At 35.8% G+C, this 14,023-nt stretch overlaps 3 protein-coding genes and 1 non-coding gene across 5 annotated transcripts; 2 read left to right on the top strand and 2 right to left on the bottom strand.

Moving 5' to 3' along the window:
• Positions 1–310: 310 nt before the first annotated feature.
• On the bottom strand, positions 311–766 carry LOC17899089 (calmodulin-like protein 7). The gene has a single exon (XM_006304324.1). The coding sequence runs from the start codon at positions 764–766 to the stop codon at positions 311–313; it is 456 nt and encodes a 151-aa protein (XP_006304386.1).
• A 3,213-nt stretch (positions 767–3,979) lies between these two features.
• Positions 3,980–4,051, bottom strand: TRNAT-UGU. Its single transcript has one exon. It is a non-coding gene; the product is annotated as a tRNA-Thr (tRNA).
• A 98-nt stretch (positions 4,052–4,149) lies between these two features.
• LOC17900115 lies at positions 4,150–5,609 on the top strand. Its single transcript, XM_006303245.2, has 3 exons — positions 4,150–4,280; positions 4,559–5,007; positions 5,134–5,609. The coding sequence occupies exons 2-3, from the start codon at positions 4,561–4,563 to the stop codon at positions 5,287–5,289; spliced, it is 603 nt and encodes a 200-aa protein (XP_006303307.2). The 5' UTR covers positions 4,150–4,280; positions 4,559–4,560; the 3' UTR covers positions 5,290–5,609.
• Positions 5,610–6,325: 716 nt separating this feature from the next.
• On the top strand, positions 6,326–14,009 carry LOC17900406. 2 transcript variants are annotated; one of them, XM_006303837.2, is made up of 22 exons: positions 6,326–6,441; positions 6,585–6,656; positions 6,747–6,905; positions 7,193–7,267; positions 7,353–7,468; positions 7,693–7,807; positions 7,905–8,033; positions 8,533–8,580; positions 8,675–8,829; positions 8,925–9,121; positions 9,217–9,506; positions 10,070–10,219; positions 10,308–10,652; positions 10,780–10,929; positions 11,268–11,343; positions 11,875–12,002; positions 12,100–12,294; positions 12,606–12,746; positions 12,813–12,947; positions 13,039–13,242; positions 13,341–13,504; positions 13,676–14,009. In XM_006303837.2, the coding sequence occupies exons 3-21, from the start codon at positions 6,771–6,773 to the stop codon at positions 13,497–13,499; spliced, it is 2,943 nt and encodes a 980-aa protein (XP_006303899.1). In that variant the 5' UTR covers positions 6,326–6,441; positions 6,585–6,656; positions 6,747–6,770; the 3' UTR covers positions 13,500–13,504; positions 13,676–14,009. The 2 variants fall into 2 exon arrangements, with proteins under 2 accessions (XP_006303899.1, XP_023645019.1); XM_023789251.1 differs by having other exon boundaries at positions 13,341–14,009.
• The last annotated feature ends 14 nt before the right edge of the window (positions 14,010–14,023 follow it).

Genomic DNA, 14,023 nt, shown 5'->3' with positions numbered 1-14,023 from the left:
TGAATCTTTCAAAGTTATTGCACTTTCCCACGATAAATGATATTCTCATTACGTTTAACCAAACACATCTTTAAAACTCAAGCAAGCAGCTAGCACACATTATTAAACATTTTAATTCTTAGGATATATAATATTTTCCCAATGCCGGAAGCAACAACTAACAATATGGAAACTCAAACTATATGTTAGGAAAAACAAACCAAAAATACAGCCAACTAAGTTGTCTATCATTCCTAAAACAATTGAATTAAAAATCAAGAATACAAAAAATCACAAAAGATGAGGGAAACAACTTTTTAAAAAACCATATTTAGCTAAGAGCACAAAAGCCACCGCCTTTCATCATTAGTCTAAACTCTTGGTAGTTAACCCTACCATCACCATCAGCATCCACTTGTTTAATCATCTTCTTACAATCGTCCAACGTCTTACCTTGTTTGAGCCCCAAGGAAGACAAAACCGCCTTCAGTTCCTCCACCGTTATAAACCCATCTCCATTCTGATCAAACACATTGAAAGCTTCCTTCATGTCCTCTTCCTCTTCGTCTTCCCCGTCCATTATCGTCTTGTAAAGCTCCCCAAACTCTTCTATGTCCACGCACCCGTCACCATTCACGTCTATCTTCTCGATCATCTGTGTCAACTCCTTGTCGGGGATGTATATCCCTAGGCTCCGCAGCGTCTCGCTCAGCTCCTTCCCCGTGATCTTCCCGTCCCCATTCTTGTCGAACATTTGGAACACGCGTTTTAGCTCTGTCGGATCCATCTCTCTCTCTCTCTCTCTCTCGTTGGAGGAAGAAATGAGAAGGGTGAGGGCAGGTAGGAGGAAGCTGTTAATAAAATGATCAGTCAAATTTTTATTAGCCAAAGATAGGGAGGAAGGAAGAAGGAGATATATTGAAGATTTGTCTTTCTTTGATATTTGCTAATCGGTAAAGAGGACATGTTAGTTGTGTTGTGGGGGGTTTTTAAACGGATACAACAACAACTCTTATCACTTCATGGAATCAAATTTGTTTTTAAATAACATTCTTCATTTTTGTGATTGTTATTTCGGTTTACCAAACAGAAAAGCAAGAAACGGTACTAGTCTAGGGGATAACTTGAGTCAACTTATCAAATCTTGTATTGATCAATCGATTTGTGTATCTTTTGAAGAATGTTTAACCAAAAATCTTGTATTATATTTTATTTTTCCGGCGATGTAATGTGTGTTTTCTAAAGGCGTTCGAGTTGTCGGCTCCATGTCTCTGATCTATGTTTCTTTGTTGGCTCTGTATAATTTTTAAAATTCTCATTTTTTATCTCTCATTATGTTATCTGGCATCCTTTGTCATTGTGGTTGTGGATGGACGATTAATTTATTCACTGAACGGCAGTTTTTTTGTGGCAACCATTGATCTAATAAATGTATCATAGTGTAGTTTCTTAAAAAAATGTTAATTAACTTAGATCCATTAATCCCTATATTAATAAAAGAGAAGTACAAAAATGAAATGGGTCGGGTCAAAATTGAAATCTATCCCAAAATACCCGAAATTGATGTAATGGATACTTTCAAATTTTCAACTGGGTTAAAAATAATCGGATATGGATATAACTAACTATATTAAGTATTTACTTACGAACATGGTATATTAAGCAATACTACTAAGCTTTAAATGCAGGTTAGCGGTTTATGCGACGGAAAAATTGTCCACTATTTTAGGAAATCACATTAACGATATATGCATATATTGGCAAATATAATAATAATAGTTGTGATTAACATATGCCCATTTTTAGGAAATTATGTTGAATATTACCATAACAAGATATCAATCTCCACAAAATATTCTAATTAGTAAACTATTCTGCAATCTTTGTGATTATATTCTAACTATGAAATCTTAATGGATACGATTTAATTATCTATCTAAAAATATGCAAATATGAATTTTTAAAATATGTTAATTTCCCTTAAAACAAAATTCTGTACACAAATATACAGAAATCTTCAACACATATGCATCTTCGTGGTGAAAAAAGTTTCCGCATCTTAATTGGGGTTATATTATGGAGCTTCTTTGGTTTTAGCATAATATAATTAGAAGAAATGGTTTAAAAGACTTAAACATCAGAGTATATTCAATCGTTAAGAAAGCAAGGGAGAAATCAAAGATTAATAAGAAACCTGGAAATTGTTGATTAAGTTTCTGCATTTGTACTACATTGTCGAAGAAAAAGCATCTTCAAAAATTACAAATAGCCCCCAATATGCTACAAGAAATTATAAACGGGCCTAACATATATAGCCCCATGTAGTTTTAGTATTTATAATTAAACGACAGTCAGAATTAAATTACTACATTTATTTTCATATTATAATATATTAAGTTAGAATATTTTTTAAATCATATGAAATTTCTATATTAGTAGAAGAGAATATAGCGCTAGGAACCCTTACAAACCCTTACAATTCTTGTAGAGGAACATCAAAAATATTGTAAATTTTTCAAACTCATATGTTCTTATGTGATATAGGTATATAAATTTTTTTTATCATGTATTTTAGTTGATTACAACTATCAAAATCAATTATGAATTTGATTACACGGGTTTTTTCGGGTTGGTTTGTCACAACATACATTGTGAGTATGTAATTTTTCCAAATGCAATATTTTATCTATATTATTATTTTTTATACTACTAAAATGATCAAATTGAATTACATATCGTTTTAGGCTGTTAAATTTTATATTATTTTATATTAAATCAAAACTCATTATATTACCATTTTCACTCGCTTTTTTCCTTCTACTATTTATTCTAAACTCATTGCACAATCTTATTATAATTCATCGTAGTCGAATGCAAAAATATGAATTTAATATATTGCAATCTATTATTAATGGCATATATTACAATATTCCCCTGCGCTGTAGCGCGGGTCCGTTTCTAGTACAAAATAAAAAGAGAAATATTTTCAAACTTTGCACCTTTTATCAAATATTTTCCAATCCAAGGATTATGGTTTACACGCCAATTTAATTATTTAGTCTCTAATTAATTAATTGATTGGTATATATGATGATTGATTTTGAGGTCACATTGTGTTACTGGGTTCTAAAGCTTATACAAATAATGAGGGCGATTGGTGATGACTTTTAAGGCTTTAAAATGGTTTTAAAGCCTTAACAGTAATTAATTTGCCAATCAACATTTTTTGCTTTTATTTTTTTTAAAGCATTAAAAGTCACTTCATTTTTTTCTTTCTTTGTTTTCGAATTTTTCTTAAAGCGTCAAAAACCTGACTTTAAATTCAATCAATTAAAAAGATTTATTTTTCATATCCCTATTACATTTAAAACCTTTTCACAAGTTTATAAATATATTTTATATATTTTATTTTTATAAATTAATTACTCTCATTTTTTTCTTGTTCTTTTAAGATCCATTTCAATAATATTTTTATTTTATAAATTCATTTGTGATATAATTTATATTTATTAGAAATATAAAATAATAATAATAAAAATATCATACATAACTTTAAAAGTTGTTCATTGCCAATCAGATTTTAACAGTAAAAGTTTTTACAGCCAAAGCATTTACAGCCAAATTCTCTGCAGCCAAAATTTTAAAGTTAAAGTCTCTACAGCCACAAGTAACAGTCGTTACCAATCGACCTCAATATTACCCAAAACATAATTAATGCAGTATTATGTAAAAAGTATAGTTATTTAATTATTTTACATTATAAATATAATTTAATTACAAAAAAGTAAAATTCATAAAAATTATTTAAATACTATAAAACTATTTGAAAACGAGAGAGAAATTTTATTTCATATAAGAAAAAGGCAGCTACCCAAAAAAAAAAAAAATACCTGACGAAGTGGCGACCCACTTACTACGGAATCTTAATTTTTTACTTAAGATCTAATTTTGGAAAAGATGATTGTTTAAAGGTTGGAAAATAAAAAAACATTCAAAAAAGTGCCCACACGCAGGATCGAACTGCGGACCTTCAGTTTACAAGACTGACGCTCTACCACTGAGCTATACGGGCATTCTGACTAAAATGTCAATTATTATATATAAATACAGATCTCTGAGCTCAAGGCCTTTCTAATTATATTACATCTCCGGAACCACTCACAGCCTTCTCCTCTCGTCTCTCTCTCTCTCGGCGGCTCCTTTCTCGGTCGTTCGTATCGGAAAGATCGATATCCCCGTGTTTGCTCAAGTCTTCCCCATCTTACCTTTCGAGTGCGATTTTTTTGTCTCTGTATCTGAGGGTAATACTTTCATCTCTATGTTTCAATTCTTCAATTCTTTGTTGATTTTGCTTGTAGTCTGTCTGAGTTTTCATCTCTGTGTGAAACGAATTCTATACGAGGAACATATATAGAAACCCTAGATTTTCGCCATGAATGTACTCTGGAATTTCTTAATCGCGTTGAGTTCTGATGCAATTTGATTATGTTTGACGGGTGTGGAGTCAATTTCGTTCGATATTGTGCTTCTCTGAGTTTCTAATTCGTTTCTCGTTATGTCTCTTTGTAATTTGGTTTAGTGATGGCTACTCCGGAAGAAGTCGAGTATGAGAAGTTTCTAGAGAGAGTTCGGCGTACTGTCTATATAGACGAGCTCACACCTCTTGCCACATATCCGGTTATTGAGGCTGCGTTTAACCAGTTCGGGACTGTCAAGAGTGTCAGCTTCATTCCAAACTTCTTGGGTCCAAAGGAGCTTCCTATTGGTGTTCTAGTTGAGATGGAGACCGAAGAGATGGCCAAGGATGTTACCGCCACTGTCACTCAGTTACCTTTCATGGTTGCTGGAATGCCCAGGCCTGTGAGAGCTACTCCTTCTCATCCTCATATGTTTGTTGATCGACCTAAGAAGCCTGGTAGAAAGATCCGTTTTCGCTGGATTAACCCCAATGATCCTGATTTCGACAAGGCTAAGAAAATGAAGCGGCTTGTTCGTAAACATACTGCTGAAACTTCTTTTATGCTCAAGGTACTTTTGTTTTTCTGTTTCTTTGCTCTCTCTCTTCCTGTTGCATGGGATCTGATGGTGTATATTCTCTTGTTGTTGAGGACTTTGTTGCTCTTGTGAATGTGTTTTCTTGTTTTCTGTTTTCAGAAACAGCTCGAGGAGGCAGACAAGCTGTCTAAACAGCAAGCTGAGACCGCCATAACACATCATAAGAAGTTTGAGATGTGTGATAAACTCCTCCACGATGGTGTTGCTCAGAAACTGGCTGACTGCTACAACATCAAGTCTTATCCTTATCGCTAGAGAGGCACCATTTCCTAGTGATGGGTACTCTGCCAATTGTAATAGGTACGATAAGAGGGTTAAGAGTCTAACTAAGTAGTAGTAAGGGAAAACTGCTGTAAGAATTTCTGAAAACCGAGGGATGGTATTTTGCTTAGGAGATTAGGTGTAGGGATCTTGATACCTTTCTCTGTGATGGATGTGATGAACTGTGTTTCTAGAGGACAATAGGATATGTTTTTAGTTTAACCTTCATCTCCTCTTACTCTGAATGCTCAAGCGAAGCAATATTGAAGCTTTAGAGACATGTTCTACTCTCTTTTACTCCGCTTCTTTTTATATGTGTTTGGTGTTCTACATTCAGAGTTCTTTGGCTGGACTAAATCTCCAAAATTGAAGAAGTCCTGTGAATAAGTGTATGCTTGCACATTGCTAATTAGTTAGAACCCCCAGTTGACATTTTTTTTTTTAATTGGGATAAAAGATATTTACACTGTTTCCATGTTGGAACAGACATTCTAACGAAACCATAAATTGTGTATAACAGAAAGGTAGTTTTCGGTTTAATCATGTAATTAATGTTCTTTTGAACCAAAGAAACAAACCAAGAAAAAACATCCCAAACCGATTTAAAATCCAAAATAGTCAACTTTTACATCAGAATTTCCAAAGTTTAATCAAAGATAATGATTGCTGTAAGCCTGTAACACAAAAGAAAAAAGAGGAAGATAATAATACCTATGCATTTCGAGCTAATTAAAAAATAAAAAAAGGAACACTCTGGCTGGTCAAGAATCCTAGATGATTAGCCCGGTTTGGTTCATTGGATCCATCGCAGCAATCTTCAAAAGGTCGGACCGTATACAACCCGGATCACATAAGCGCAGGTGGATCCAGCCAGACAGGAACAGGATAATTCAATTTTAGGGGTACATTGGTAGTTTAGGAGGAATTCGGACTGACACTTTCCGACATTAATGGCGGAAAGAGAGAGAGAGAACTTTTGAAGGATTTTTTTAATTATGAGATTTAAATAATAATGATAAAAAGACGAGAGAGAAGAGCAATGCCACCTCTAAGCGGGCGAGCGGGATTAGATTTTGCCTTCTTCTCCCCTCCCTCCCTCCCTCAGCCAGCCAGCCAGCTGCCTCTCTGGCTTTTCCCATCTTCTTGGTGATTTTTTTCTTCCTTCCTTCATCTCTCTATTTTTTTTTTGTTTCCTTCTGATTATTGGATTCGTAATTTCCTAAATTTGATTCCTTTTCTGGGATCGCGGAATCTAAAATTGTCCCCTTTTTTTTTTGCTGGGTTTTCAGGGTGCTCTGGATTGCGATCTCGGTTGCTAGATTCCTGAATTAAGGGTTCCCATCAAATCGTGCTGCTGCTGGGTACACAGTTTTCTATGTTGTTGTCTTCAATTAAAAATTGTTGCTTGCAAAGTTTAGTTTGAAGATAGAATCTGATGTGGGAATTTGCAGGGGGGATTCGAGGCAGAGAAGAAAATGGGGGTTATGTCCAGACGGGTTTTACCCGCCTGTGGTAACCTCTGTTTCTTCTGTCCTTCTTTGAGGGCAAGGTCTAGGCATCCCGTTAAACGCTACAAGAAAATGCTCGCTGAAATTTTCCCTCGTAATCAGGTCTACCTTACAACTCACTCCCATCTCTTTCATTTGCTGAGGGATTCCACTTACTTTTATTGAGATGTAATACGGGTTTGTCTTTAAGTTTTACGCTTTTTGAATAACTTCTGCAGAAAAATTTAAAGTTCCGGTCTTTACTATAGGAAACTACTTTTAATTCCGAAAGAATTTACATGTTTCTTGCTGAAATCTGTGTGGAATGGGTTCCCAACGAAATACTTAGATGGGTTTTGTTACACAGAATGATACAAGCTTCAACGTTTTCCCATCTTGTGATTTGGCAGGAAGCTGAGCCAAATGATAGAAAAATTGGCAAGCTTTGTGAGTATGCGTCAAGGAATCCTTTACGAATCCCAAAGGTTGTTGCTTTTTTCTGTTATTCCCTTTGGAATTGTCGTGGCATACTTGTCTATTCTCATGTGTTGCACTCTTCTCTTATGACAGATTACAGAGTACCTTGAGCAGAAATGTTACAAAGAATTGCGAAATGGAAATATTGGATCAGTTAAAGTTGTCTTATGCATTTATAAGAAACTGCTTTCATCATGTAAGGAGCAGATGTAAGTAATTGTTCCTTCAGGATAAACGCGGTTAGACATTATCTGGTTACCTAGAACTAGTATTTCACTTTTAAAAAATTAGATCTTCAGAGATATTGCTTGGGTTTTCTTTTCTTGTTGCCTGATCATCTTTTTTTCGCATTCCCTTATCTTTGTAGATTTCTTTCCAGTTTCGTTGTTTACTTTTTATTATTTTTTGCTGAAACTATCAACTTTTCTTGTAGGCCTCTATTTTCGTGTAGCTTGCTAAGCATTGTCCGAACTCTTTTGGAGCAAACACGAGATGTAGAAGTTCAGATCTTGGGTTGCAATACCCTTGTTGACTTTATAAGTTTACAGGTACATTTAGCATTTTTTGAGGCATGGTTACATGTCTCTTCGCAAGCTACATGTCCAGCTAGCCACTGCATATGGTAACACATTTGTTTAAATACAGACTGAGAATTCGCACATGTTCAACTTAGAAGGTCTAATCCCTAAACTCTGTCAACTTGCTCAAGAAATGGGGGATGATGAAAGATCACTCCGATTACGTTCAGCAGGAATGCAGGCTTTGGCATTCATGGTAGTGCTTTTTCTATTTACTTTTTCTTTTGTTTAACTGACAGAAACATTCCCGTTAGATATAGCATTCTTACACAGAGAACATACCCTATGAATATGGATATGTGCAATATGTTATGGGTCATGTTCCCTTCTTGTTGCAGATAGCCATAATTTCTGCTTTGAACTTCTGTTAGTGGAACGGGTTATAATTACATATAATTTTGATCTGAATACTCATAATGGACACCCTTAATGATGGATACTTTGTTCAAGATAACATTTTAAGCATGGTGCTTGTCCTTATTCAGCTAGTCTAGAATTTATGGTCGACTTGTTTAGTTTTAATAGATAGTTCCCTTACAGTTAAAAAGGCAATGCTGTCGTTAGTTTCTCATTTACTGAAATCCTATTTTAACTTTGACCTTCATCCTAGAGCTGCATCTTGTGTGGTGCAAAGTCCACATCTGTTTATACTTTATACTTAGAGCTTTGTGCTACTAATCGATAGTAATTGCCAGGTATCTTTCATTGGTGAGCATTCTCAATTATCAATGGACTTGGATATGGTGAGTCATCAGATACTTCAACTTCTGCTGGTCATGCTTATAGATATACAAGTGTTGTAGTTAGATTGTGAACCTTTTCTTTATCTGGAATTAGATTATTTCTGTGATTCTGGAGAATTATATGGATTTGGAGAAAGGCCAAGAAGACTCCAAAGAAGTTGGTCAAATTTCAGAAACGAAGATTCCCAACTTGAGTACAAAGGTTTCTTTCAAACCTAATCTGGTGACTGACTACAAGTTGGAAAACATGTAAAGTTTCTCCTTAACGATTTATTCACTAGTTCTTACGACCACTGGAATGCATCATCTATATGTTATTTAATTTATTCATTTAATCTATTTAGGGATATTTTGAGGAGCCCCTCATACTGGTCAATGGTTTGCCTTTGCAATATAGCCAAATTAGCAAAGGAAACTACAACAGTTCGTCGGGTTCTGGAACCGCTTTTGACAGCTTTTGACAATGGAGATTACTGGTATCCACAGAAGGGTGTTGCCTCTTCTGTTTTATTGTTTCTGCAGTCTCGTTTGGAAGAATCAGGTCAGATGATATATTTAATCTGCTATTGTTCCTGATATTACAGCAACTTTCTAACTTGTCTGATGTGACAACTGACTAAAGAAGTATTTATGCAGGAGAGAATTGTCATGTGCTGGTATCTTCTTTGATCAAGCATTTGGATCATAAGAATGTAATGAAACAACAAGGTCTTCAAGTTAACATGGTTAACGTAGCCACATGCCTTGTGCTACATGCTAAGCAGCAGGCTTCAGGCGCGATGACTGCTGTAATAGCTGACCTGATTAAGCACTTGCGGAAATGCCTTCAAAATGCAGCTGAATCAGATGTGTCTGCTGATGAAACGAAGCAGAACTCGGACCTCCAGCATGCGTTAGAAAATTGCATTGCAGAGCTCTCAAATAAGGTCAGCTGGATTGGTTTATGTTCCTTTTTGTTTTCCGTGGTTTTGATCTGATCCTCTCCACAAGTATTGGTTGTATCCTCCTGTCTATTATATGTCTTAATACATCAGATATTACAATTTTTCAACAGTCAGAACTCGGCTTCAAGTTTAATCGTTCTTCAAATTATATGATTTGCTTGTATGAAAAACAGCAGTAGCCCTAATTGATTGTAACAACTCGATTGGGAATTTGATTCTGTGAAAAGATATACGCTAGATAAACAGCAGTAGCTTTGTATATTAGTAATCATAACTTAAGTCCTAATTGATTCTGTTCTTACCTAGTCAAGGTGTTAGTAGATAGCCAGTGATTATGATTGTTATGGTGTTATTGGCTTAAAGTTTCGGATTTCTTGATATAGCATCAAACCCTATATGATCTGTAGTGTGCGAACTGCGAAGACTACTTCAATACCCCCATAACCACATTAGAATTTAAACACCAAGCAGCTTATACTTATCTTATGTAATATGTTATACAAACCCCATAAATTTATTCAATTTTTTTTTCTGTTGCTTTTAAGGTTGGGGATGCAGGGCCCATTCTTGATATGTTGGCAGTCGTTCTTGAGACGTTATCCACTAATGTTGTCCTTTCTAGAACCACAGCATCAGCCATTCTCAGAGCTGCACATATAGTATCGGTGGTCCCAAATGTTTCTTACCACAAGAAAGTAATTGAATATTTTTCTGGGACTTTTTTTTGTATTTGACTATCGATAGTTATTCTGTTCTAAAAGTACTGTGGTCTGTCCCTCCCAGGTATTTCCGGATGCCTTGTTTCACCAACTGCTCCTTGCGATGTCCCATGCAGATTGTAAGACTAGATTCGAGGCACACAATATTTTCTCCATCGTGCTTCTTCGAACTCTTCGTTTGCCTTGGTCAGTTCAGCATAAGGAAACCTCGGAATTTGTTTCTGGGATATTGTCAGTTGATGGAAAATGTACAGTAAGGAACCAGAGTATTAGTTTACAGGAGGAAGAGAACGGTGAACTGCGTAAAGATGTAAACCACACATCTCATCCAATTGTATCACGACAAACCAGTCAACAGTTTAGTTGTCAGTCCTTGGACAGCTTAAAGGATGTAGAAGATGGTATAAAGGTATTAATTTTCTAAATCTATGTTTCTTTGCGCTCCCTCCCACCCTCCAATTATAGTAATTGTCACTTTCTTATCGATTTGAGTGTATTTATTTAGCTAACTATAGCGAGATTGCATGCTGTTACAGTCATTATGTTCGCTCCGACTAAGTAGTCACCAAGTGAATATGCTTCTTTCATCCATATGGATCCAAGCAACTTCTACCGAGAATGCCCCTGAAAATTTTGAAGCCATGGCCAGCACATATCAAATCACCTTACTGTTTTCATTGGCAAAGGTTAGTCGATGCATCTTATGTTAAGTAAAAAAGGACCATAGATCGTGTCAACAGCATACTCTAGCTTTGACGCAATGTATTTAGAAGTTCTAGATATACCACCATACCAAATGGTGATGGAATGTTGGTATTCCTTATTCTGGTTACAGTGGATAATTCCTCTGGAATTCTTGCCCGTGACATTTTGAGTCTTTCAGATTCAAAATGAACTTACAACCCTCTGCTTTTGAAACTGAATTTGATGGTGGTTATGAACTTTATTTCTTGATGCAATCCATCTAGATGGGAGGGTCTTTTGATTTTGTGAACTTTTCTCTGATTTTGTCGTTGCAAAGCAGAGATCAAATCACATGGCTCTGGTGCGGTGTTTTCAGCTTGCATTCTCTCTTCGAAATCTCTCATTGAATCAAGATGGTAAGTTAAAGACTTTGGTTAATGCTATTCGCTTCATTAAAAAAATTACCTACTTTGTTGCTAGATATTATGAACGGATTTCATTTATTGTTTGTTTACTATGATGAATTTCCATTCGAGTATTCCATGCCATTTTTATTGATTTGCGATGTGCTTTTAATAGTGGTGAATATTATAATATATAGTCTCTTACCTTCATATTGTGAACCTATTAGGGTGATAAAACAAACATCTAGTCAGGATGCAAGGAATTTTATCAAAGGGAACAATTGTTTAGCTTTTAAGTTCCTTTATACTCTATTACAGTTTAGGAGTTACATATTGGACAAGGTCCTCTGGAAATTAAAATATTTTGTTGAGACACTACTTATTAGTTACAGATTAGCTGGTGCTCGAACTTTAGTTGTGTAAATGAAACGCAAATAAGGCGACATCTTCTCCTTGTAAATGAAAAAGGAGTAACTCAATTGCCCTTAACTGCCCATTCTATTGAATTTATTTCTGACCTAGATTGCTGGTATATTTCTGAAGGAGGTATGCAGCTTTCTCGTAGAAGATCTATATTCACATTTGCATCATATATGCTCATTTTTGGTGCCAAGATTTCTAATATCCTGGAGCTAGTCCCAATTGTCAAAGAATCTTTAACTGCCCAAATGGTGAGCTTTATCCGCTTGTTTTCTATCTAAATCTCTTGTTTTCGGGCTGCTCAGCTGTTTTTTGATCTGTATGTGCAATTCGTCATGTCCTATATAGGTTGATCCTTATCTTGTAATGGAAGGAGATATCAGACTGCGTGCTGTATGTTCTGGATTTCCACAGGAAGAAGCGTATGAATCTGACAAAGAAGATAGTGCTGCTCTCAGTTCTTCAGTTATTGCTGCAGATGATAGACGTCTGAAGGAAATTGTGATTACTCATTTTACATCGAAATTTCAGACATTATCCGAGGTAATTGTCTAGTTTAAAATTATAGAACGGTGTGTTCATGATAGTCCTGTTATTTATAGCAGATGGAGTGTTTGACCTTATATCCAACACATCAGATGAAGCTGTATAAACATAAAAATAAATATGAGTTTAGCTCCTGGTCTTTTATCAGTCAAAATATTGTCCTGATACAGTGTTTGGTCGGTGTATGTAGTCATAGCCAAACAAAATAAAGTAGGATAAACTCTCTAGAGCATTCCAAACCATTTTCATGCAATAACTTCACACGCTTGATCTGATTTTTTTTATTTTTTTTTGTGTAACGCTCTCAGGAAGAGCAGTCAAATTTGAGAAAGGAAATTCAGTCAGATTTTTGCCGAGATGATGCACATCCGCTTGGTGGACAATTGTTCACGGATACACCAGGACCTAGTTCTCCTCTGAATCAATTAGAACATCCAGCTTTTGAAGAGGTATACTGATTATCTGAGAAACATGCTTCACGTGGGATTCTCATTGCATTTTGGTGGATCTTTCAGGTTGAGCTTTCAGAAATAGTGGCATTTGAAGGAGTTTCCCCGGGGGCTAGTGGGAGTCAGTCTGGCCATAGAACATCATTGTCCGCAAACACCAACCCAGTAGATGTTCTGAGTGTTAACGAGTTGTTAGAATCGGTAATAGTTCAACTCAATATTTAGTAATATGTTGTATTGGTCTCCTCCATGTCCTCCTTATTAATGTAGTTTTTCCATTGGTGATGTGTAGGTATCAGAAACTGCTCGGCAAGTTGCAAGTCTCCCTGTTTCCTCGATTCCTGTACCTTATGACCAAATGATGAACCAGTGTGAAGCTCTTGTGACGGGTAAGCAGCAAAAGATGTCCGTGCTTCGAAGTTTTAAACCCCAAGCAACCAAAGCTATAACTTTCTCAGAAGACGATGAAAAGGAGGAACAATTTCTTCTCAAAGAGGTGGGAGTTTGTTCTCTGTTCTATTGACATTAATTGTCATCTCGTCAACGACAAAATTTTGGTTTGGTGCTCATTTTTTGTTTTCTCGTGTGCTGCAGACAGAAGAAGCTGGTGAAGATGATCAGAAGGCAATGATTGTGGCTGATGTTCAACCTCAAGGCCAGCTTGGGTTCTTTTCTCACGAAGTTCCACAGAATTCTTTTCGGTTACCGCCTTCGAGCCCTTATGATAAGTTCTTGAAAGCAGCCGGATGCTAAACCCGGTACATTCTTAAAATCTTGCATATATACATATATATAGAGAGACACACACAGCATAATATATACATATTATCACGTGTAAAACCATCTGCTTCGTAAATTCTTAGTCATCCCTTGGCTCTTTCTGGAAGCAACTATGATTGATTCATTCCATTTTCTCCATTGTGAAAAAGATGTTATAACACTCATCAAGGAAGCATTTGTTTAAAATCTGATCGACCTGTTGCTGAAGAGCAGAAGCAGCAAAGAGTCGTGCAGAAACTCGATTAGTCTTTGTTTAATATTTTGGGTGCATTATCATTGATTTGAAGTGTTGTTGATTGTTTCATATGTCATGAGCTGCGTGTGTTTTGTTCCTAGTGGTGTTGTGGTGGTTTTAGCATGGTTCAGGTTCTTTGTCAGTCAAATGTGTGTGCCTGGGTTTGCTCTGAGAATGACAAACTTGGATAGATTGTGTTTGATTCCTAATGTGATAATGGAATAAAATGAGTTGGTCTTTGTGCTGCTTGCATTTCAAGGGG

Source organism: Capsella rubella, unplaced genomic scaffold (assembly GCF_000375325.1).
Source record: "Capsella rubella cultivar Monte Gargano unplaced genomic scaffold, Caprub1_0 scaffold_1, whole genome shotgun sequence".
NCBI classification, from domain to species: Eukaryota; Viridiplantae; Streptophyta; class Magnoliopsida; order Brassicales; family Brassicaceae; genus Capsella; species Capsella rubella.
The sequence above is the reverse complement of the archived record's forward strand: the minus strand, read 5'-3'. Positions and strand labels throughout refer to the sequence as shown.

Coding starts and splice junctions, on each gene's coding strand:
- LOC17900115 (XM_006303245.2), top strand. CDS start 4,561: ATGGCTACTCCGGAAGAAGTCGAGTATGAGAAGTTTCTAGAGAGAGTT. Junction 5,008..5,133: donor AAACTTCTTTTATGCTCAAG/GTACTTTTGTTT, acceptor TTCTGTTTTCAG/AAACAGCTCGAGGAGGCAGA.
- LOC17900406 (XM_006303837.2), top strand. CDS start 6,771: ATGGGGGTTATGTCCAGACGGGTTTTACCCGCCTGTGGTAACCTCTGT. Junction 7,469..7,692: donor TCATCATGTAAGGAGCAGAT/GTAAGTAATTGT, acceptor CTTTTCTTGTAG/GCCTCTATTTTCGTGTAGCT. Junction 12,003..12,099: donor AATCTTTAACTGCCCAAATG/GTGAGCTTTATC, acceptor TGTCCTATATAG/GTTGATCCTTATCTTGTAAT.
- LOC17899089 (XM_006304324.1), bottom strand. CDS start 766: ATGGATCCGACAGAGCTAAAACGCGTGTTCCAAATGTTCGACAAGAAT.